The 25,320-nt window shown below is 43.8% G+C and overlaps 1 protein-coding gene across 4 annotated transcripts; it reads right to left on the reverse strand.

The window, feature by feature from the left end:
• Positions 1 to 2,331: 2,331 nt before the first annotated feature.
• SDR42E1 (short chain dehydrogenase/reductase family 42E, member 1) lies at positions 2,332 to 25,046 on the reverse strand. 4 transcript variants are annotated; one of them, XM_055099489.2, is made up of 5 exons: positions 24,849 to 25,046; positions 24,101 to 24,191; positions 21,112 to 21,337; positions 14,262 to 14,355; positions 8,741 to 13,695 (listed from the first exon to the last, which is right to left on the reverse strand). In XM_055099489.2, the coding sequence occupies exons 4-5, from the start codon at positions 14,327 to 14,329 to the stop codon at positions 12,582 to 12,584; spliced, it is 1,182 nt and encodes a 393-aa protein (XP_054955464.2). In that variant the 5' UTR covers positions 14,330 to 14,355; positions 21,112 to 21,337; positions 24,101 to 24,191; positions 24,849 to 25,046; the 3' UTR covers positions 8,741 to 12,581. The 4 variants fall into 4 exon arrangements, with proteins under 4 accessions (XP_003820932.4, XP_054955464.2, XP_008972610.4 ...); XM_008974362.5 differs by lacking the exon at positions 24,101 to 24,191 and having other exon boundaries at positions 24,849 to 24,979; XM_063598048.1 differs by lacking the exon at positions 24,849 to 25,046 and having other exon boundaries at positions 24,101 to 24,694.
• Positions 25,047 to 25,320: the final 274 nt, after the last annotated feature.

A 25,320-nucleotide genomic window follows, 5' to 3' on the forward strand; every position in this document is an offset into this window, starting at 1 on the left:
TGTTCACTTAGAAAATAGCAGGTAAGATCTTCACCTCATGCACAAAACTAAACACCGGATAAAGGTAAACAGGTAAAAAATAAAACTTTAAAGCTATTAAAAGAAAACATACAATATCTATTTCTTCAGAATGGGAAAGACCTTCATAAACAAATATAACCCCCCATGATTAATTTAGCAACAAAATTAAAACTACTATGTAATTAAAAAGACAATTGAAACTAAGTTAAAAGGCAACTGTTGGGGAGAGAGAAACTATCCATGATTTACATGATAGAAGATGTTACGTCTTTTACATCCTACAAATCCATGCAAAGATGATGAGCAACCCAATAGAGAAGTAGGGGAATATATGACTATGAAATTCACATAAGAGGAAACTCAAGGTCTAACAGATACCTGGCAAGATGCTCTCGAGTAGTAATTACAAAGGGTAGGTTTTAAAAAATGAGATATTAAAAAACTCATGAGATTGGCAAATATGGAAATGTAAGGTAGTTCTGGAAATGGTATGGAAGAACTAGGAACTCTGGTGGGAGGGTAAATTTGTACAGCCACTTTGGAAGCAGATGAACAGTATGGCTGACTCAAGCCCCACCTATAATCCCATCTTCCTCCCTAATTTCCAGTAGAAGAAATTGGAGTCGGCTTTCAGGAAGCCTTTTTAAAAGAAATAAACCCAGCTGGCATTTCCCTTTGGCCTTGTTTATCTTCCCTTTTCTTCTTGCCTGTAATAATGCCTGAGGGTGCAGCCACCTTCTCAGAATCACGCCGTGAGAATCATTAGAATGAGGATCCAACAGAGCCGAAAGATGGGGCCAGTCCCTGATGTTACCACTGAGCTGCGTCATCCCACGTATGCCTACTTCTGGACCCCTTGTTACATGAAAACAACAAACTACTGTTCAAGGCACTGTTAATAATTTTTAAATGCGCAGCTGAATGCATGTCTGATACAGTAGTCCCTATTAAAATTCTAATTCCACTTCTGGATGTCTATCCTAGCATCTCATTTCCACGTGGATGTAAGGAGATATATATAAGAGCATCCATGCCTGTGCTGTCTGATAAGGTGGCAAGCTAGAAACAAACGGAATAAACACCAATAAGGAAATGCCTTAATCTACCATGGTACATTTACACTATGGAATGCTGTTCAGCTGTTAAGAAGAACTAGGTATATCTACCTTATTTGATGGCCATAAATAAGACATATTCTATGCCATCGTTGTATGAGAAAGTAGCAATCATCTAGTGTTCTTACAAAGGCAAGCTCTAGGCCAGGCGCCACCCAGCTCACATACTGAGCCTCCTTCCTTGGCGCCAGGTTGTGCCCTGAATGTGTGTCCAGGGTGGGGAATGGAAAGGCAGTCCAGGCGTTAGATCTACCAACTCAGATTTCACCTTTGCTGGTAGATGAGTCATGCCTATGCGTGGAAGATTGGCAGGGAAGTTGGGGAGGTACATGAAGCATAATCAGAGGTAGGTGGACAGCAGAAGTTAGGAAAGTTCTGATGTGGCACACAGGACTCTATCAACAGCTGGGGAACGACAGGTTTCTTGGGCAGCCTGGGGTAGGGGTGGGAGCTGGCAGTGCCACCTGTTCCTAACCTCTGTTCTTAATAGGGCTGGCCCAGGCAAAACCATGTTATTTGTTTCCTAGGTTTGAGGCAGTAAAATTACTGAAGTAATAACCACAACATTGTGAAGGACAATTGAAGGAGGTTGTTTGAGGCTGTTATCGACTCTATCACTAACACAATGACGGCTAAGTATAAGGAGAATTACCTATACTCAGGCATTTTAGATGGCTTTTTAGGTTTGGAGAAAATGAAAAGCAAAACATTTATGATGCATTTCACAAATGCTTTTGGACTGATGTTGCTATACTTACTGGAAAATCAAGTTCCATTTGAATTCACTGAAATGTTTTCCTTTTTGCTTCTTGAATACTGTAGTGTTCTGTGATATAGTTAAATTTGCTGCCTTCGCAAGGTTGATACTGGAATTCTTTCTAGTGTATTATGCTGCATAATTTGTACCAATATTGACTAAATATTTATTCTTTTACATGTTCAATGGCTACTTGCAGAGGAATTTATTCAAATTTATTATAGTTTGCTACTGATATTAGCTTTATTTTGCATGTGCTGTAGAGGAATTCCTTCAGATATATTTTATTTTGTGTCTTTCCTAGTTACCAGTGTTCGGTGAACCACTGAACCAGTGTTTGCTTTCATACGACTGCGTGTCAGATCATCTACTCTTCCACCAGTAAATCTATTTTGCTGAGGGATACACAAAAGCAGCACTGAAAAACTATACATAAGATTTTCTTTAGGTAATTTTTTATTAATATTTCAATGTTGGTAGAATACTGCTACATACCCAGAATTCTGGATTTTCTACTATATTCTATTCTAGTACAAAATGAGACTTTTTTCCCTCAAAATCAGTTCACAATAACTTCTAATACATCTGTTATGAAAAATGCTTAATTCTTCATATAACTATGTGTCTTATATATAGGGTGATCGTACAATTTATTATACAAAATGGGACATACCTGAGAGTGAAAGGAAGCACTATTAAAAATTAAGGTGGGACTACAGGCATGAAACCAGAACTGTCTCAGGCCAACTAGGACATATGGTTATCATCTTTATATACCCGGTGACCTCCTATGTCAGCAAATAAAGAATATATACTAATATCAATAGATCACCATGCTGTACTATTGAGTGAGAAACCGTAGTAGCAGAAGGAACTCTGAGGTAGGAGACAGTAGTATGGGGAAAGACATGAACACCACAGCCCTGTTTTCTATACAAATATATACATATAGGAAATTTGGGGACATTAGTAAAAGGGGTCTTTGGCCTTATCCGTAATATTTTAACATTATATAAGAAAAATACATCTATGCATTATTTGTATAGTTACTTTTAAATCTAAGTTAAAAAGAAGCACTCTGAATGTGTAGAAATAAAAGCTTGACGATTTTGGGTTGGCTTTCTAGCCCCACAATTTAAAACCAACACACACCGCTATGGGTGTTTATAGACATCAAAATTTAGAGCAGAGAGGCATAGATGCCTACTTGTTCTCTAGCATGGTGTAATCGACTCTGCAATCTCAAAAAAAGAAAAACTCATTTTCAGTTTAGAGCTCAAAACGTGACTGAATTAAGTAATTTAAAACCATGGTATCAAGCCTGTAATCCCAGCACTTTGGGAGGCCGAGGTGGGTGGATCACCTGAGCTCAGGAGTTCGATACCATCATGGCTGACATGGTGAAACCCCATCTCTACTAAAAATACAAAAATTAGCTGAGCGTGGTGGCGGGCACCTGTAATCCCACCTACTTGGGAGGCTGAGGCAGGAGAATTACTCAAACCTGGGAGGCGGAGGTTGCAGTGAGCCAAGATTGTGCCACTGCACTCCAGCCTGGGCCACAAGACCAAAACTCCGTCTGAAACAAACAAACAAACAAAAAAACATGGTAGGCTGGGCACGGTGGCTCATTCCTGTAATCTCACCACTTTGGGAGACTGAGGAAGGAGGATCGCCTGAGGCCAGGAGTTTGAGACCAGCCTGGGCAAAACGGTGAGACCCTGTCTCTATAAAAGAAGACAGAAAAATTAGCTAGGTGTGCTGGTGCACCTGTGGTTCTAGCTACTTAGGAGGATCACCTGAGCCCAGGAGGGCAATGCAGCAGTAAGCTGTGTCCACAGTGCTGCACTTCAGCCTGGTCGACAGAGTGAGACCATGTCTCAAAAGAAAAAAAGAAAAGCCACGGTAAATAAACTAGTACCTGTTATATGGCAGGAAATCAATGAAACATTTTCACTGAACCATATCTACCTGCATATGCAGTTGTTCTTTTCAAACTACAGTCTTATGTTGCTAATTAGTTACTGAACATTCCATTTGAACGTCTCAAACTCCACTAGCATGTCTTGCATCTCTTCCTGTAGACACCAGCTTCCCCTCCAAACCCTTCCATCTTTCCCAGCAGAAACACTATTAATTAAGGATCCATGTGCATAGTTCTTGTACAGGTTACAAAAGGCCTCTGTGCCATTAAATCCATACAAGTTCCCCCAAGAGATAAGCAGGGAATGTTTTATTTCCACTTTACAGATGAGAGGCATTTGCTCAAAGTCACATTGCAAATAAGAGATGGCTCCAGGACAGGCATAAGGAAGTGCAAGAAAATGCATGAGTCCCCTGAGCACTGAAGGGCTATAATCACCCACTACCAAATATTTCTCTTCCACTTGGGCCCAAACTTAAGGTATTTGCTGTGCTCAGAGAAACTTCCACTGTGAAGTGCTTTGTAAAAAGTTCACCCTTCTTTGGGAGAATTTAAACATCTAAGGGCACCTCTACAAGCTGGACTTTGCATTTTCATTACTTCGAAAGATTTTTATTAGGTCTGTGCTCCACGCCCAGAATAGTGTAAGACTGCAGGGGAGGCAAAGAGCCATCAGCAGCGAATAATACTTGGGCTCTGCTCTCAAGTTACTGATTTAGACGAGAGACTAGGACATGTGCAATGTGACCAATATCAGTATTTGATTAGGTACAAAAACAAGTCTTCCTGGACAATGTCCTCTGGGCTATTAAGTATGGCTTAATAGCTCCTCACAAAATACATGGAATTCCAGTAGATTAACAGCACCCCCCGCCCACACACCTCAGCTCTACATAATACATACTCACATGACAAAATAATGGTTTGTTTCTGTAACTTAGTTTGTGTAGCAGAAGTCACTATTTACAGTTACTCATTTTTTGTAACAAATAAAATAGTTTACATTAATTGCAAATGAAGTTCGAGTAACACTTAGCCTTGAATAATGTCATGCTAACGTGATAAAACCACCTCAAACAAGGTAAGAGTTTGGGCCAGGCTCGGTGGCTCATACCTGTAATCCCAGCACTTTGGGAGGCCGAGGCAAGAGGATTGCTTGGGGCAAGGAATTCAAGACCAGCCCAGGTAACACAGTGAAACACCGTCTCTACAGAAAATAAAAGCTGGATGTGGTGGCATGCACCTGTAGTCCCAGTTACTCGGGAGGCTGAGGTAGGACAATCATTTGAGCCCAGGAGTTCGAGCCAACAGTGAGCCATGACTGTGCCACTGTACTCTAGCCTGGGTGACAGACGAGACTCTATCAAAAAAAAAAAAAAATTTTGGTCTTGGATTCAAGTAAATCTGGCTCAAATTTAAGTTTTGCCACTTCCTAGCTGGTGACGCTGGGTACCCTTGGGCAAGGTACTGCATCTCCCTAAGCCTCAGTTTCCTCCCATGTAAACTGCAGATAATAAATAGATCTGTTTCTTAAAGACGTTAAGAAAGCTATATAAGCCTAAGAAATAAAGAAAGCCTCAGGTGGATCACCTGAAGTCAGGAGTTTGAGACCAGCCTGGCCAACATGGCGAAACCCCAAATCATGGCTAATTAAACAAAAATTAGCCAGTTGTGGTGGCAGGTGCCTGTAATCCTATTGACTCAGGAGGCTGAGGCAGGAGAATCGCTTGAACCCAGGAGGCGGAGGTTGCAGTGAGCTGAGATCACGCCATTGCACTCCAGCCTGGGCAACAAGAGCAAAACTCCATCTCAAAAAAAAAAAAAAAAAAAAAAATAGAAAGCCTTACACTGAGTAAACTCTCAACAAATAGTAGCAATTAACTATTAAGAATGTTCATCTTTGAGTAATTTAGTTAACTAGGGTGACAGGTTAATATTGATCATTAGCTTCATGTTGAACATTCCCAGAAGCTAAATCCCCTATGAAAGGCACAGGACTATAAATCAGTGGAGTAGGGGTGTTGTAATTGCCCAGGAATGTGCAAATAATTCCCCTTAAAACCTGGGCAACATTTCAGACTTATTATTATCTATTCAGGACACTAACTCCTAGTGACTGTTAAGAGCAAAAGACGACTCATTCTTATAACATATATATATGTTAAAATATATATATGGGTAAGACAGTATTTTACTCTTAGATCTGAAATATGGCTCCACTGGAAGGCTAGAGAAAAAGATATGTAGAATACTTGCCAAGAGTAAAATCTTGCATATTAGTAATGAAGAATTTTTTAATTACTTGCATGCTTTAACCAGCTGTTAAAAATAAACATTGCGAATTACTGCTGATAAATCCCCTGTTGGTTGAAAGACACTTGCCTGGATCACTTTGCTACATGCAATTTCTTTTTAGTGAACTAGATTTGGCCTCGGTCATAATTACTTGAGTTCAACGAACTCAAGTAATTATGAACGCAACTTGAGTTCAACGAGTTCCTGGTGTGCCCAGGTTCTAAAATACAGAAGGTTAACATGGTATGAATTTGCACAGCTTAGAGATACCATGGACTGGTTGACTCTATTTCTGGTTTGATTTTCAATAGCAAAAGGCTGTTTTACACTAAAAGATCAGGTAACCAGGCACAACAAGATGTGTTGCCAAAGAATCCCTTTGGCTCAAGAAAAAAAGGCTCTAGGTTGGCTGGAAAAGTCAGCACTGGGATGTAGCAGGGCTTGTCAGTGTCAACAAAGAACTGGGCCCTGCATAAAGGAGCAGGTGGGGGGTCACTTGAATCCAAGGCCCTTTGGCGAGTCCCATCTCCCCCTTCATTCATTCAGCAAAGTTGTACTGAGCACCTGCTGTAGCAAAGCACTGCAAAGGGAAGAGCCAAGCAGAAGTCAGGAGCCTCTCAGCATCTTGCAAGGGGAGCCAGTATTTAGTATCTGGCACCAGTGCTCACCTCCTTGTTGAAAGATAAGAAACACCTAGAGTGCAGATTACCAACCAACACAGACTTTCTCAATCAGAAGCATCAGGGAAGAGTTTGGAGTCTGTATATCGAGGTAAAATAGATGCAAGGAGTTCCTGAAATCATTGGTTCTGATCATTCCCCTGCCCCCCTGCTTTTCTGGTTGTTACAGTGAAAGGACCAATTCCAGAGCTTCCTACTCTGCCATTTTACATGATGTCACCCTTCTGGAGTCTGCATTTTTAATTTAGGCCTTGAATGTTCTTATTGGCTCAGGCTGGGAGTCTCAGGTGTAAAAGAAGCAATAACTGGGGAATCAGCTGTAATTTCAGATAAGGGACCACCTGGCTGATAAGTGCATTCACCCAGTCAACAAGCATTTATTGGGCATATGAAGGGTATAGAAGTAGAAAAAACAGACATGGTTCCTGCTCTCATGGGGCGTTTATGTTCTGGGGAGCAAATCACTTCATCAATTTCCATATAAAACAAGAGTTTGAACTACACTGCTTAAAGGTATGTTGGTCCCAAATATACATGATTTGAATAAACGTAATTCAAATTAACATGTTTCTAGAAAAGGAAACCAATCTCATTTTGTAAGAAAAACTCCAGGAAATGTTAAATTACCCAGGGACCAAAAGACGACCCCCATTTGAAAGAAAGAGGGCACAGAGGTGAGTGGAGAGGCTGCCTTTGGAAACCACGGGGTAGGATCACCTGTACCCAGGAGTGGACTGTGGACATGGCACACCAGGACATGCTGCGATTCCTGGAGAAAAATCGAACTTAAAGGACCTTAAGCAGAAAAGAAAGCAAACTGAAGACTCACGTGAGAGGATGATCTGGAATGATGAGCGTCCCGCAGGCAGCGTTACGGAACCCCAGTGTAGTCACCAGAACCTCCTGCCTCTCCATTTTTTGGCTCTTCTTAACACACAGCTGGACCCAGCAGCCCAAACATCATCAGCACTCGGTCCTCTACTTCAGGTAGGAGGACCCTGAAGAGGAGCTGCACCAAGCGCCTGGCCTCCCCAGAGAAGCAATCCTAGCGGAAAGGGTTTCTCTAAACCTGCTCTGGGAGAAAGGCTGAAAGGATGACGCTGACTGGCCCATCGTGGCCCAATGACTGCGGCCGAAGGATGAAAGTCTTGTGATTGGTCAGGCCTGCCTGTGGAGGTCAGCCCCACGAAAGGGCTGGGAGGGACTTTTTGTCATCAAGAAGGAGCATGGGGTATCATTCTCTAAAGTGAGATATGCTGGTGAACAGCACACAACCTGGTGTGCCATCTCTAAGCAAGAGATGCTGGTGAAAATTTTAATAACATTGCTGGTGCTGGCTTCCAAGGCCAGCCAGCAGGGGCACCAGTGGCCCTATAATGATGTCTAATTGGGTCAGAGCTGGGGCGTGGCATTCTGCAGGCAACTTCTACCCTTTGTAAGGCTGGGTGAACCGGAGATTTGGAAAGCAATACAAGGTAGAAGCAGCCCCAACGATGTACGACAAAGCAACACTTGCCTCTTTTATACACCATGTTAGATGGTTGAGGAAAATAAAACATTTTCTTGAAAAGAATCCCTAGGCCTATTCCCTAGGTTTGAGAAACACCACAGCATAGGTAATTTGGTGCCAGAATGAGTTATTTGACCCTCCACTAACTGTTACTGCTTGTAATGTGGCACTGTCTGCCCCTGTCACCAGAAACAGCACTGAGGATATCCAAGAAGTATTTCCAACAGGCTTTCCAGACCCCTCTTCCCTTTTTGCAGGTGGGAGCAGTTTGGGCATTACCTTTAGGTTCCAATACAGGGCTCCTTGTTGCTCACACATCCTTCCTTCATTGCGACCCTCCATCAACCATATGGATAACTTCCCACACACTCCTCAGAAGCCATGGGTGAGGTAGCAGTGCTGGGTGGCTTCTGCCCAGACCTCTGAGAGCATCCCCAAGTGCACAAGTGTGAGCATAATTTTATTGTTAGGCATGGTTGAGTGATTCAATATAAGGTTGAGGCAAGGTGAGGGCAGCTGGGAACCCTAGAACTAATGGAATTTCTTAACTGCAGCATCTCCTGACCATAGAAGGGAAGGGGAGCTCCCTTTCAGGAAATAGACTAAGTCTTTTAAAGTGGTGAGTTTTCAGCTGAGATGTGGAGGGAGCACAAATCACTTGGCCCACATTCCTCCCCCATTCCCTGACCTCCTTATAGCATTAATACTCCACCAGATCATATAGACAATGACTTCCCTTACTTACTAGACCTCATCTAATCTTGACTTAGTTACGACAGTTCTAGTGTAGGTTGGCTATTTTCCCCAGTCTCCAAAAGATTAGAAACAGTGAGTTATCTGTGTGCTAGAAAAGAGTGTTCATCCATAGCAGATAGGAAAACAGCATTCATTGGACAAATACTTATTGAACTCCTGCACTGGGCCGGGCATTAGGAGTATAGCTGTAAGCAAGACAAAGTTCCCACCCTCATAGAGCTAACAGGCATTAAACAAATAACCGTACAAATGTTTACAGTTATGAGCAACACTATAAAAGAAAGGCAGGAAGCTATGACAGGCCTGTAGCATCATTTGTAGCAGGAGGACCAATCTTAAATTGCTGGGATCAGGGAAGGCCTCTAGAAGGAGACTTAACAAGAGACACGAAATAAACATTATTCAGGCCAAAAGGAGGAGCAGGGAGCCTGAGAAGCTTGGAGCCCAGGAACCTACAAAAGGTCAGTGTAACTGGGGCAGAGAAGGCAGAATAATGTGAGATGAAGTTAGAGAGATAGGCAAGGGGCTAGTTCAGACAAGGCCTCTTGGTCACGTTAAAGATTCTCAACCTAAGGAAAGTTTTCAGCAGAGAAGTGACAAAAGATTTGCACCCTTATAGACTCTCTTGGCTAGGCATGTGGAGAATGGACTGAAGGAAGGAGGGTGTGGATATGGGTGGAAGAGCAAATGGGCTACTATTGGAATCTATGGGAGAGAAGGTACACCTATACCTTGGGCAGTTTTAAGGCATGATTACAAGTCAAAATCAACTGGCTTAAACATGGGTTAGGTGTGTCAAGTTTAGGAGAGGGCAGGGGTCAGGGATTATCCCAGATCTCTGGGATGGGAAATTCAGCAGGTAGTGGAGATATTTACTAAGGAAGGGAGCCCTGTAAGAATTTGGGGCGGGAGAGGATTATGAATTCCACTTTGGCTACACTGGCTGACAGGTGCATGTGGGACATCCATGTGGAGTTGCAGAAGTACTTAGATATGACTCTGGAGCCCAGGAGTGGTCTGGAACTGTACATCTAGTAGTACATATTTGGGCTGGGAGATGGAAATGGAGGCCATGGGCTTAGGTGAGCTCACCTAGGGAGAAAATATGGTATTAGAACAGGGCCAAGGAATGAGCACTGAGAAAATCTACCATTTCAAGCTGGAGTGGGAGACAGTAACAGAATTGGGGAGATATGGAAGCAGGAATGTGGTAGCCAGGTTCCACGCTGGCCTCCAATGACACCACCTCCTGGTATTTGTATCCTTGTGTAGTCTCCTCCCACACTGAATACGGCTAACCTGTGTAAACACACGAGACTGTGGAAACGACAGTGCATGGCTGTGGCTGTGAGCATAAAATCTTTTTAAGATCACAGAAAGGCCTGATGTGGCACCCCAGAGAGCTGTTCAGACAGTAAGGCTCCTAAGAAGCACAGCGTATTGTCCCTTGGCAGTCTGAGCTGAAGCTCACAGTGGAGGACTTACCTCAGAGATTTGTGGGTGTGGCTTTTGTGAGTGAACTGCAATAAGACTCAGCTGACACATTCAAAATAATGTTCCCAGTACCACTGCCAGCTTGAATGGAAAGGGATATAGTGCAAAATGTTAACACAGCCGTTGGGCCCCTAAAATCCTTCTGGCAGGAAGCAGGCAGAGAAAGCTTTGTAGCTGGAAATGTGGGCAACGTTTCATGGAAAAGGAAGGATGACTCATATGGGGCCAAGAGCTCAGCCTCCAAGATCGCCTTTGACCATCTCCGTCTTCTGGTATAATACGGAAATACCTTTGTGTATTTCCTTCCCCTACTGAATAGGATTGACCTGCATAACCAATATACTGTGGAATGACACTGTGACATTTGAGGCCAAGTCATAAAGGACAATGCAGCTTCCACCCTGCTGTCTTGGATGACCTGCTCTGGGGATGAGGACATTCAAGCAGTTCTAGAACAATACATGGCAGGTGCTCATATGCGTTAACCCCAGGCTAATGCAAAAGCTTCTTTATGACAGAAAAGACTCAAAACACGTTTTCCTAAAAACAATCACTACCATCACCTCATACTGATGTTGCAATTTATATTAAAAGTACTTTCACCACATCTTGCTTTATGCTCCCAGTGAACCCTATGGGGTGGGTGGGTTTATAGAAAGGGCAAATGCAGTCAGTCCCAGCTCCCAAGTGAGGAAGCTAAGTTCTAAAGGGCTTCTGTTCCTTGGTTAAGGCCACACACGATATTCATGGTGTTGGTATTCTGACATCAAGTTCAGAGCTTTTCTGAAAATATCCAGGCAGCATTCCACAGGGATTGCTCATCTATCTGTATTTTACAGATACTCTCAAGAGTAACTCTAGCAGAACTTTCCACAGTAATGTATCCCCCTTGTAATGTTCCCATACTATCCTTTCTGTAGCTGCAGCCATGGACAGACATGTACTCTGTCTTCTTTCCACTTGGGTTCCTATGCAACAGTGTAACTGGATCATCTGTAACAGTTTGTGGGTGGCCAGACAGTGCTGCCATTGTTCAATACATTCCTCATTGGAAGCTGTCTTCAGAGAGCCAATCTTCTTCCCAGTAAGAAAACCCATCTATGAGTTTAGAGCTCTGCTTCATTTTTAAACTAAAAATGGCATCAGCTTGATTGACTCCCTTAATCATCAGATTTTTAGTTGCTTCGTTTTGGCCTTCTTAGAGGCCTAAACTTTACAAATAGAGTATATCCAAATACACTTGTTGCAGGCTCTGAGGGCACACCCAAAGACATTGCAGAAAGTCCAGTAGCAATAGCCCTCTAAAGAGAACACTGAGGAAGAAAGCCCTCATAAGGAATGTACCATGACAATTCTGATAAAAAGAATGGCTATGTGTGTTGAGGAGCACTTTGTATGCTTGAATTTAATCCTCAAAAGAATCCTATGAGGTAGAATAAAGGCCTAAACATCAAACATTACCATGTGTTCACATAGGCATAATGCCCTGATATCACAAAGGGCAAAAGTTAACACCTAAAACGTACCCTGTGAATAGCTAATGCCTCTCCAGCAATAGCCACCATCCCCTCGAGGATTGCTCTGTTAGGGATCTGGGCCAATTTGGTGTTTTTCACACGCATTCAACGCTGATAGTGTTTTGCCATTCCCACATCAGTCAGAGGTTTTAGGTAGATGCAGACTGCATAAAATGGAAATAAGTATATCTTGCCCTCTAAGAAATTCAAGATGGGCATCTCCAACTCAACTAAGCCTACTTCTATGGCTCCAAACTGACTTCTATTGTACCCACCTAAAACAGAAGGACATAACAAATCAAATTTCAAACTAATCTCTGCTTCTGCTTTTTCATTCCCATCTGGATTAGTGCAAGGAAATAAGACATAAAGATTCAATCCAAGAACCTATTCTTAAGTAACAATTTGAAGAGCCAATGTCTGGCACCAGATATCACTGTACACATTTTAAAACCCATGTTTCTTGAGAACCATCTCAGCCAACTGTGATCACCTTATTTCTGGCCCCTCCTTCACAGTGACAGAATCACAGAAGAAGGCAGCCACATGAGAACTGCTATAATCAGGAGGAAGACCAATAGCCCATCCCAAACAAAACACTCCGAGTCACGACTTCCAGAACTTCTGCCATGACCATGGGCTTTAAACCATTCCACTGCTTCCTGGAGGTCAAATGGCTGAGCCTTATAACCTAGCTCTTTCTTGGCTTTCTCTAAGCTAAAATAATGTGTGACACCAGTTTTGTAAACTTCAGTGCGAGTGAGGAAGGGCTGGAAGTTGTAGAGTCGACCCAAAATGAAGTGAACCATCTCTGTTAGAAAAGCAAAGCAGTAGACCAAGGTCAATGGCAGGCGAGTAGATGGGAATGTGTAGCCCAGGCCCTCAACCAGAGGCCGGAAGAACTCAAAGTTGTTCACGGGTCTGCCATCTGAGATGAAGTAGGGCTGCCCAGAGGCAATATGGCCCTTGTCAGCTCTCAGGGCTTCTGAGGCCAGAATGTGAGCCTGCACCAAGTTATCCACGTGGACAAACTCAACCAGGCTCCTGGGGTCCCCGTAGACAAACTTGAACAGACCCTTCTCGATGTAGCTGACTATTCTGGGAAGGTGTCTTTGTTCTCCAGGCCCATAGATGCCAGCTGGCCTCAGAGCGCAGGTTCTTAAGACACCATCGCCTCTGTCCAGGGGTGTAGCATTCGCCTCCAGCACCTTCTGCTCTGCAATTGACTTTGTCCGAGAGTAGTGATCAGGGTGGAGGTGAAGAGGCAGGTAGGGCAGAGATTCATCCCCATTTCTGATAACTTGACCTCCAAAGATGACATTGAAAGTGCTGGTGTAAACTAACCTGGGCACACTTCTCCTTTGGCAAACCTGGAGGATGTTGTCTGTGCCCCTGACGTTGACTTCTTCGATCAGGTTTCGATTGAGTTGCTCCCGCCCTGACATACCATAAGAGGCAATATGGAACACACAAGTGACGTCTGCATCCTGGAAGGCTTTCTCTACGTCAGACAGGTGGCGGATGTCTCCTTGTATAAACTTGATTCCTTCTGGAATGGTTTGAGCAGGGCTGCTGATGTCAAACAGAATCACATGGACTCCCTTTTGGTTCAGGGCACAGCCCAGGCTGAAATAAGAAACAGTAAAAGTTGAATCAAGTCACTCTTAAGCTGTGCCTAGGGGAAGTGTATAAAGTAATTTAACAGTCAAGGTGGGGCGGATCCAAGTCTTCTTGGCTCATCCTGAGCCCCTCACTATGCATGTTCCTTGGTGCAAGCCTCGCTTCTTCAAATTTTCAAAAGTGAGAATCCTCTCATCTACTTAAATTACAAAGAGAGAGGCTTTATCTTCAAAGAATGGTGGCATTTTTCCCCCTTGGTTCTAGGACCCACTATCTATTCTTTGGAATATTTGTGAATAATAACATAACTGTGAAAGAACAGCTATGATTTAAAATTGTTTTTGGTGATGTGAATAGTCACCCCTCCCAATTTAATGGCTTTATAAATAATTTTTCTTTAAGTGAAATATACCTGTAGTTCTCAGCTGCAATGTCTGAGCAGTGGGCAACACAGATCATTTGTGGTTTGACATTACACAAACAAGTAAAAGTCTGCTCTGTTGTCAGAGTTGAAAGCTTCTGGCAACTACCAGTAAAATAATTCCATGTGTATATTTTATAGATACACTCACCGAAAACCAAAATAGCCACTTCCTCCTGTAATGAGGACAGTTTCCTTTTGAGATCTTTTGGGGTCCATATGTGGCAGTCAAAAGATAACTGGACCTGAAGAAAGAAGTATGCATCACTGTTACTGATCCAAATGCAAACGTCATTCTCCCTAATTTTGACCTAACAAAAACAAAAAGTCAATACGCTGTAGTAGAATGAAAAGGTAAGGCCTGGGTGTAGTCACAGCTGTGTCATTTAGCTACTTTCCCTTCAGTTCCTGGGCTTCAAATTTCTCCCGATGTAACATGGGGACAGTAATACCTGCTCTGCCCACCTGAAAAGGTTAATGTGGAGGTTAAATAAGAGAATGTACTTGGCAGTGCTTTGAGAGCCACAAAAAACGTTTCGAACATAAGGCATTATTGTAAATTCTTGAAAATGATTAGAGCCTTTTTGAAAATAATTGATTCAAATTTGGTAGGAAGAGGCATTTCCCCCCCATGCATCAGAAAATTAGAGAGCACTCTAAAGGAAGCTCCCAACATCTTTTCTTTAAAATTTCGCACTGCAGCATGGTTTAATACCGCTTTATTAACCCTATACTTAAAAAATATGTATATGGGGAAAAACTCCTTTATGTAGCAAACTATGCCCCACCTCCCCCACCGCAAATCTTGCAAGTACTTAAAGTACAAGTGCTCAGTGCCTTTGGGGATCCCACTTCTCTGTCCCTCTTCTTCTGTGGCCCTCCCCGCATTTCTTTCAAGGCTCCAAGGCCCCCTTCTCCCAAAAACAAAACTAAATAAGCAAAAATGAAGACACCCAACTCCTTCCATGTGGGAGGGAGAGAGGCCAGGCACGGTGGCTCACACCTGTAATCCCAGCACTTTGGGAGGCCGAGGCAGGCGGATCATGAGGTCAGGAGATCGAGACCATCCTGACTAACACGGTGAAACCCCGTCTCTACTAAAAATACAAAAAATTAGCCGGGCGTGGTGGCGGGCACCTGTAGTCCCAGCTACTCGGGAGGCTGAGGCAGAAGAATGGCGTGAACCTAGGAGGCGGAGCTGGCAATGAGCGGAGATCGCGCCACTGCACTCTAGCCTGGGCGACAGAGCAAGACTCCATCTCAAAAAAAAAAAAAAACCACAGGAAGCACACAGGTCCTCAAAGGCACTGGGCGTGTACACACACACACACACACACACACACGTGTGCTCAAGTCAACAGAGACACTCAGAGGTGTGGTTAGGCATGAAGACTGCAAGCAATCAAGAGCCCTACCATTTCTCTTTCCCAGCCAGGCACCCACGACTGCAGCCACTGCACCACAAAAGTAGACTTCAACATGGAAGAGTGTGGAGACAGGAGGGAAGCGGGAGCAGCAGAGGTTAGGGCTATGCAGGATGAAGAGCTTGTATGGCAGAGAGGCTATGAGTGTGAAGTCAGTGTACATGCACAAAGAAAGAAAAAATATGGGGGACAGGAATACACAGTGAAGACGTCTCGCCTCCGCCCTTAAATGGTTATGTGATCTTGGCCAAGACATTTCTCTAGACTTAACTTTTCTCTTCTGTCTGGTTGTGTGTTGTGCTATGTTACAGGAATGCTAAAGTTTCTAAAAAGGCAGCATGGTACAGTGGAAATAATAACAACAAACACATACCTAGTGCTTACTACTAGGGCCAGGCAGCATGCTAAGTGCTTTATGTGTATGTTAGCCATTTAATCCTTTTAATAATCTTACTAGGAAAGTACTATTAGATCCTGTTTTTCAGCTGAGAATTACCACAGAGACAGTAAATAAACTTGCCCAAGCTTACCTGGATTCACACCCGATGGCAGTTTGGCCCCAGGAGACCGCACTCTTAACCACTAAAACACAGTCTTAAATGAAAAGAGAATGGACTTTGGGGTCCACTTACCAGCTGTGTGATTTTGGACTGTGTGTTTACCACATGTGTTAAACACTCTGAACCTGCTGCTTCATCTAAAAGTGGAGCTGATAATAAGCCTGCCTGAAGACTGCATGTGATAATGTGCAAAAAATGTCCAACAAAACACCTGACACCGTATGGGCACTCCACAGATGTCATTCCTTGAGCTGCCCTTTTTTCACACTCCAGAGTTTAGAGATCCAACTATTTTATTACATCTCCACATGACATGACTACATCTCTCAAAAGCACAGGGTTACAAAGAGTTTTGTAAGTTCTTCTGAATACCTGTGTGAGTGTATAAGACCGCCAATGAAGCGAATCAGATCACTTTTGCAGAATCAGTCAGTGTGACAAGTGAAGACAAGGTTCAGCAAGTGACTGTCTCAGTGGTTTGAGGGTATGGAGAAGAGTGAGAAATACTAGGGAAACTGAGCAAAATGGGGCAGAGGATGGCTGATGAGTTCCCAGGGTTCCATTAAGCAACTGCCACGGTTGTGCTTTCAAGAAAATTCATAAAGAATGAATGTGCCAGCACTCCCTCAATGTACCTAACAGTGACCTTGTGATTCTATTGTTTTCTGAGTGCAGAACACTCCCATTTGGATTTAGAGTAGTCATAAAACCAAATGCAGTCAATTCTGTTCTTTAGTGTACTCACAACCCTTCATGATGAACGCTATTTCCCAACACAGTAGACATCAGTTACTGATATATCAATACAGACTTCCCACGTTCACCTCCATGACCTGGTCACAATTTCCCACTCTTCTGCTACTGGCACTCCATGGTCCAACCGTACAGACTTTCCTTATCTTGAAGATGCTGAGCTCATTAGTGCCTCCTGTTCTCACTTCAGTGTGACACATCGTGTACTAGGTCCTTTTCTGGAAGCTTCTTTCTCAATATTTAGGTCTGCTGACAAGTCTTCAGAGAGACTTCTCTGATCACCCTAGCTAACACAGATGCCTGTACCCTAAATGTTGCTTCGTTTTCTCTATGGAACATTTTGCTATCTATCTAAAACTATTTACTTTTTATTATTGATCTCCTTCCCACAGAATGTTAAGTTCTATGAGAACTGAGGTCTTCTGCCTTCTGGGGTGTCCCTACTAGAATCCAGAACATAGTAGATGCTCAATAAATATTTGTTGAATCTATGGATTATTCTGAACACCCTAAAATATATCCAATTCAGTAAAATTGTGATGGGCACAAATTACCCAGGGCTCTGCAGTGTCTAAGAGCTGCTGTTCTGCAAGACATTAATACTGCCATTTTAACAATAACATGTCTCCTAAAAAGTGCCAGGTTATGAAATGAAAGATACAAACCCAAACGAGACAGAGGTCCTGCTTTCCAGAGCTTACAAATAAGAAAGAGGCTTCTACAGATACCAAAAGGAAAAGGCAAAAAAGATGAAAATAAGGTTACTGTTATAATGTTGGTATAAACAAAGTGTGGTGGGAAACCAAGGTGAGGGGTGGGGAGACTGATTCTGACAGGGCACATCAGGAAGAGATCATGGGAAAGTGAGCTTTAGCGCTACAGGGCCCATGGGAGGAACTAGGTAGGCTGAAAGGAGGGTTATCACAGGTGGGGGTGCACCACGAATAAATGGATCAGATGCAGGGAAGGCTGTGCTGGGCAGCTAACATGGTGAATCCGCCATGGCTGGTGTGCAAACTGAAGCATGGAGCTGATGCTTGAGGGTGAAAAGACAGCCTGGGGTGAGCCTGGAGACAGGCTTCTGTCCCCTTCCATAAAGTTTGAATCCCATTCTTTTTTTTTCTTTGAGACAAGGTCTCACTCTGTTGCCCAGGCTAGAGTGCAGAGGTGTGACCACGGCTCACTGCAACCTTGATTTCCTGGCCTCAAGCGATCCTCCTACCTCAGCATCCTGAGTAGCTGGGACTACAGGCGTGTGCCATGATGGCTGGCTAATTGAATTCCATTCTGCAGACAACACAAGCCTTTGTAGGTTTACAGCAATGAACTGTTGGGGCCACCTTGGTACTTGTGAAAGAGAAGGCTTCCCCTGGAGGAGGAAACGGGCCAGGGTCCAGGTAAGGGAGATGTGGCTCTAGACTAGTGGGCTACCAGTGAGGACAAAAGGCCAGTGTGCTCAGGTGAAATCAGGGTGAGGGCTGGTGAACAACTGCAGGAGGTGGCAGCGTGCTGCACCCAGGTGATGTTTTGAGGAAGGTGATGTCATTAATTGAAACAGTAAGTTTTGGAAATGTTCTTGTCTGGTCGAAAGTTTTGACAAACAGGATGCCAGATAACAATTTACGATCTTCTTAATATCTCTGTAAGAATTCCACCATAAGGAATTCTGAAAATGGACAAGGCCTTCAAAAGCCCAATTAAAACATTCCAACGGAAATACCTATCTTTAATTAGTCTTTGGTTTTAAAATTACACATTCCAGTCCAGTCACAAGACCATAGGTCAATCATGGTTCATGTGCACATTAATGAAGTAAGGAACATACAACTTTGGATTATTAATGCTTCAGAAACCTGCCAGGCCTAGTGATGCTACTCCATTACCTTCCAACTAGTTTCAGAATGATCTGAGGCAAAAACTTGTATAACTGACCTGATCAGGGGGGTCAGAAGAGAAAGATAAGGAAAAATTAATAACTTAACAAGATAAACAGCAAGGAAAAAGCTTATCCACCAGGCCAGTAAAGCCTTCACAGGATGGTAGCCATCTGCTGCACTGCTGGGAGCCGCCTCCTCCCTTCCTGATCCCCAACATTGATAAGCACAGAAAAATCTCAGCAAACGCATTTTGCAGACCTGCCCCCACCCAAAATTCTCATGAATCCTAAGCCAGAAGGGAGAAAAGAGAATATACAGTTGTTCTTCAACCAGCTGCCTAATTTTCATCTACTCTGTGGCTTCTGTTTTATTAATTAGTTTCTGTCTGATTCCTTCTAGGGCTGGGCACTCAGACCTGCCTTTATAATGGCAAGTGCTTGAAGGTCCTTCCAAAATGTGGCTTTGTTCAGTAATTGCTCTCCCGTGGTGGGGAGGGTTACATCTGACCTGAGCAGTCATTTTAGTGGATACAGGTTAAAGTTAAGCACATGATCAAGAAATAAAAAAAAAAACAACTTAATTACGAACAGTAAAAAAAAAATTAAATTTAAAATCCACCTGACCTCTTGAGAATACTAAGGTAAAGCAAGGGTAATAATGTTGACATCTCAAGGGAAGTTATGAGAAAAAACTAATAAAAGATGACTGGGAGTACTTTACATTTTAAAAGACCTAATTAAATGCTAAAGATCAGAAATAAGAACCTTTGATTACGCACACAGTTCCTTCATCCCTATGAGTTCAAGATGACTGTGCTACTTGCCCTCTGGTATCATAATGCAATATAGAAATATGGGTGTCATTAGCATTTCACCAATAGAAAGTATGGAACAGCGAGAATTTAAGACTGTTACCATAAAAATAAAAAAACTGTATTTACTTTAAGAGAGATAAAAAATATCTCCAAGTACTATAACCCCATGATTACGTGTTTTAAATCACTGTACAAGTGCTGACCAGAGGTAAAAGGTACCTGTATTATTATTATATTGAGATCTGGCAAATATATTGATGCTAGAGGGCTTACGAAATGGTGCTGTTCAAATTCCATGCATGATCTGAAAATTATCTACTTGTGTTTAATACAAGGAAGTCAAAACAATAAAAATAAATATGCAGTTAGAGGGATAAGGAGAAGAATTCTGATACAGATAAAAGAGATGTGACATATAAAATTCAAAAGGGGCTGGGTGCAGTGGCTCACGCCTGTAATTCCAGCACTTTGGAAGGCTGAGGTGGGTGGATCACTTGAGGTAGGAGTTTGAGACCAGCTGGGCCAACATGGTGAAACCCTGTCTCTACTAAAAACAGAAAAAATTAGCCAGGCGTGGTGATGCACACCTGTAATCTCAGCTACTCAGAAGGTTGAGGCAGGAGAATTGCTTGAACCTGGGAGATGGAGGTTGCAGTGAGTGGAGACTGCACCACTATACTCCAGTCTAGGCGACAGAGGGAGATTCCATCTCAAAACAAAAACAAAAACAAAAACAAAAAACAAAAAACCAAAAGGCCAAACACACCTGGGAAGAAAATTACCTAAGGGCATAGAGTTAAGTGAAAACCAGTATACTCGTAATAGATATGGGTATTTATGCAGGATTTTGAATATAACTAGGTAGCAGGACAGCTGTCTGTAATTCAGGGTCATCACCTGAGGTGTTTCAAATCTTGTTCGGCTACCTAAACTTCTGCCTAGATACTTGTGGCACAAGTGCCTTGCAATTCCTCACAATGCTGATGACAAAGAAATGAAATAATTTTGTAACTGGTATTTCCCATCCGTTTCCCAAGCTACAGTATAAATGCCATGTGAGCACAGACTGGCAATATCTGTAGGGACAAGGAATATCTAGCAGATTGTAGACCCAGTAAATATAAATGGGGCGAACATTTTGCAAGCTCTTCAAATGCCTCTTTCTGTCCTATCTGCAAGGAGTACTACATTTGTACTTTCTTCTTCACTAGGTCAGCAGTTTGCCACGTCTATAAATTGAAGTAATACCAAGTAATTGAATTAATATCTAGTAATTGAAGTAATATCAACTGCCACTTATTAAGCACTTACTCTGTGCCAGGCATTGTGCAATACTCTGTCTGTGAATTATTTCACAACCCTCTCAGATGAGTACTAATTTGTTAATTCCATTTTACAGATGAGAAAACTGAAGCTCAGAGACACAAAGTGCCTAACTCCAAGTCCTACAGCTAGCAAATGGTAGAGCAGGGATCTGTACCAATAACCCAGGTGCATCTGACTCTACAGTTCATCTTAACGCAGCAGCACTTGAGGCTGTGCAGAGCCCCTACCTGAAGTGCTGGGTACTGACCTGAGTCCTGTGAGGGCTTTCACTGTTAACACATTCCGCAACCTCATTGTGGTTCCTGCAGTTCCCAGAGAAAATGAATGGAGGTGGCCCATCTTCTCCCATGTGGCACAGGTAGCACTGATGAAGGGTTAAGACTCCCAGTCTGGAAATCTGGGCATTAGACTTGGCTCTTCCACCAATTCCCTGTGTGACCTAGGCAATTCACTGAACCTCTGTTTCCTCCTCCCTAAAATAAAAACAGCAACAACCATGGCTACACTTATTATTTCTTATGGGTTAGGCAGTGATATGGTTTGGCCGTGTCTCCACCCAAGTCTCCTGTTGAATTGTAGCTCCCATAAATCCCACGTGTCCTGGAGGGACCCGGTAGGAGGTAATTGAATCATGGTGGTGGGTCTTTCCTGTGCTATTCTCATGATAGTAAGTCCCGCAAGATCTGATGGTTTTATAAAAGAAAATTCCCCTACACAAACTCTCTTGCCAGCCACCATGTAAGACGTGACTTTGCTCTTCCTTTGCCTTCTGCCATGATTATGAGGCCTCCCCAGCCATGTGGAACTGTGAGTCCATTAAACTACTTTCCATTATAAATTACCCAGTCTTGGGAATGTCTTTATTAGCAGTATGAGAATGGACTAATACAGTAAATTGGTACTGGGTAGTGGGGTGCTACTGTAAAGATATCTGAAAATGTGGAAGTGACTTTGGAACTGGTTTACAGGCAAAGCCTGCAACAGTTTGGAGGGCTCAGAAGAAGACAGGAAGATGTGGGAAAGTTTGGAACTTCCTAGAGACTTGTTGAATGGCTTTGACCAAAATGCTGACAGTGATATAGACAATAAAGTCCAGGCTGAGGTGGTCTCAGAGATGAGGAACTTGTTGGGAACTGGAGCAAAAGTGACTCGTTATGTTTTAGCAAAGAGACTGATGGCATTTTGTCCTTGCCCTAGAGATCTGTGTAACTCAAAGCTTCAGAGAGATGATTTAGGGTATCTGGGGTAAGAAATTTCTAAGCTGCAAAGCATTCAAGAGGAAGCAGAGTGTAAGTTTGAAAAATTTGCAGCCTAATGATACAATAGAAAAGAAAAACCCATTTTCTGGGGAGAAATTCAAGCTGGCTGCAGAAATTTGCCTAAGTAACAAGGAGCCAAATGCGAATCATCAAGACAATGGGGAAAATGTCTCCAGGGCATGTCAGAGACCTTCTTGGCAGTCCCTCCTGTCACAGGCCCAGAAGTCTAGGAGGCAAAAATGGTTTCCTGGGCTGGGTCCAGGGTCCCCCTGCTCTATGCAGCCTAGGGACTTGGTGCTCTGCATCCCAGCTGCTCCAGCTGTGGCTAAAACGGGCCAAGGTACAGCTCAAACTGTGGCTTCAGAGGATGCAAGCCCCAAGCCTTGGAAACTTCCATGAGGTGTTAAGCCTGTGGGTACACAGAAGTGAAGAACTGAGTTTTGGAAACCTCTCCCTAAGTTTCAGATGTATGGAAACTCCTGGATGTCCAGGCAGAAGTTGGCTGCAGAGGTGGGGCCTTCATGGAGAACCATTGCTAGAGCAGCATGGAAGGGAAATGTGGGGTTGGAACCACCCCACAGAGTCCCCACTGGGACACTGCCTAGTGGAGCTGTGAGAAGAGAGCTACCATCCTCCAGACCCCAGAACGGTAGATCCACCAACAGCTTGCACCGTGCACCTAGAAAAGCAGCAGACACTAAATGCCAGCCCTGGAAGCAGCCAAAAATGGGGCTGTACCCTGCAAAACCACAGGGGTGGAGCTGCCCAAGACTATGGGAACCCACCTCTTGCATCAGTGTGACCTGGATATGGGACATGGAGTCAAAGGAGGTCATTTTGGAGCTTCAAGATTTGACTGCCCTGCTGGATTTTAGACTTGCATGGGGCCTGTAGCCCTTTCATTTTGGCCAATTTCTCCCTTTTGGAATGAGTGTATTTACCCAATACCTGTACCCCCATTGTATCTAGGAAGTAACTAACTTGCTTTTGATTTTACAGGCTTATAGGTGGAAGGGGCTTGCCTTGCCTCAGATGAGACTTTGGAGTGTGGACTTTTGAGTTAATGCTAAAATGAGTTAAGACTTTGTGGGACTGTTGGGAAGGCATGATTGGTTTTGAAATGTGAGGGCATGAGATTTGGGAGGGGCCAGGGGTGGAATGATATGGTTTGGCTGTGTCTCCACCCAAATCTCACCTTGAATTGTAGATCCCATAATTACCACATGTCATGGGAGAGACCCAGTGGGAGGTAATTGAATCACGGGGGTGGGTTTTTCCCATGCCGTTCTCTTGAAAGTGAATAAGTCTCACAAGATCTGATGGTTTTATAAAGGGGAGTTCCCCTACACAAGCTCTCTTGCCTGCCACCATATAAGACGTAAGATGTGACTTTGCTCCTCTTTTGCCTTCTGCCATGATTATGAGGCTTCCCCAGCCATGTGGAACTGTGAGTCTATCAAACCTCTTTCCTTTATAAATTACCCAGTCTTGGGTATGTCTTTATTAGCAGCATGAGAATGGATTAATACAGGCAGTTTAAAGGTTTAGCATTTAAGCCTCAGGACAATCTTCTGAAGTTGTTACTAGTATTATCATCAGCTTTCAGAAATGAGGAAAATAGATCAGAGGTTAAGAACCTTGCCCACGAATTATGCAGGTCATAAGGGGTTGGGCAGGGTTCAGGGCTTGAAGCCGGGTCTGTATGACTCTTAACCACTACATGTAATGCCGCACAGTAAGGCTGGGACAATACAGATTCACTTAGGTCATTATCTTATCACTGTGAAAGGAAAATAAATCTTGGGGTCCCAAGATCACTAAGCTAAAGGGAAAAGTCAAGCTGAGAACTGCTTAGGGCAAACCTGCCTCCCATTCTATTCATATATCTCTGCTCACTGAAATAAAGGCATATCTGATTGCTTCCTTTGGAGAGGCTAATCAAACTCAAAATAATGCAACCATTTGTCTCTTACCTACCTATGACCTGGAAGCTCCCCGTTTCGAGTTGTCCCGCCTTTCCAGGCCGAAAAAAATGTTCATCTTACATCTGTTCTTGTCTCATGTCTCCCTAAAATGTAGAAAACGAAACTGGGCTCTGACCACCTTAAGAATACATCGTCAGGACCGCCTGAGGCTGTGTCATGGGTACATGTCTTCAACCTTGGCAAAATAAACTTTCTAAATGAACTGAGACCCGTCTCAGATTTTCAGGGCTCACTCCACCTCCACAATTTCTGTCACATCTGATTCATCTGGTATTATGACTAGCCTATAAGGTTTTGTTTAAACCTACTTACCTTTTCCCAACAAATACATGCAGTTTAAATGGGAACCTGTCACTGCCACTTTTAAGTAGGAAACCAGAACCAAGTCATAAAGAGGAGGTAATCGTTCTCCCAAAGTGTGCAGAAAATCAAAGACAGGAATCAAGTATAGCCAGCCACCTGTGGAAAGTTCGGAGCTTGGGGCCCCGATGTCCTTAAAAACAAAAAATGCGGAGGGCCAGTGTTTGAGGCCTTGGCGACATTCTAGAAAGCCAAGCTGCGCCCGGTCCCCTGGGATCAGGAAGACATCTGAAAGGGGATACTCCTTCCCGCCACCCTGCTCAGTCATTCACCACCGTCCCCCACCCCCGGGACCGCCAGCTGTCGCGTTCCAGGCCGAGGCGGCCCAGGGTCCCCGCGGAAGGGCGGCGGCCCCCCAACCCCAGCCCAGGCCCACTCACAGCTGCAGGAACAAGGGCGCGGCAGACGGCTACAGCAGGCAGAGAGCCCCACGCCTCCTAGCTACCCATCGCCACAGCTGGGGCGCCGAAGCCGTCGGACCTGCCTCCTGGAGCCACTTCCGGGCCTCTCTAGGAAGCCTGGAGGTCTCGGCGTCTCTATGACGCGCAGGTGTCTCCTTCACCTTCACCGGCGTTGAGGTAGCAGGAGGTTCGCTTCATGAATTCCCCCACGTTCCCTGGCTGCGCGTTCCGCCGTGGCGGGAACCCTTTTAGGGTCACGTCTTCCCCCACGTCCCCTGTCTGTGCGTTCCGCCGTGGTGGGAACCCTGTTAGGGCCACGTCAACTGCTCTTCCCACCTCCAGTGTCTGCTTTTAGACTTTCACCTCCATCTTTGTTTATCCCCAAGGCCAAGACCAGTGCCTGATAAATAGGCACTCAGGTCAGCATTGCTTGGGTGGATGGATGACGGAA

Source organism: Pan paniscus, chromosome 18, assembly GCF_029289425.2.
Source record: "Pan paniscus chromosome 18, NHGRI_mPanPan1-v2.0_pri, whole genome shotgun sequence".
Lineage (NCBI taxonomy): Eukaryota > Metazoa > Chordata > Mammalia > Primates > Hominidae > Pan > Pan paniscus.

Coding starts and splice junctions, on each gene's coding strand:
- SDR42E1 (XM_003820884.7), bottom strand. CDS start 14,329: ATGGACCCCAAAAGATCTCAAAAGGAAACTGTCCTCATTACAGGAGGA. Junction 13,696..14,261: donor AGTGGCTATTTTGGTTTTCG/GTGAGTGTATCT, acceptor TTCTTATTTCAG/CCTGGGCTGTGCCCTGAACC.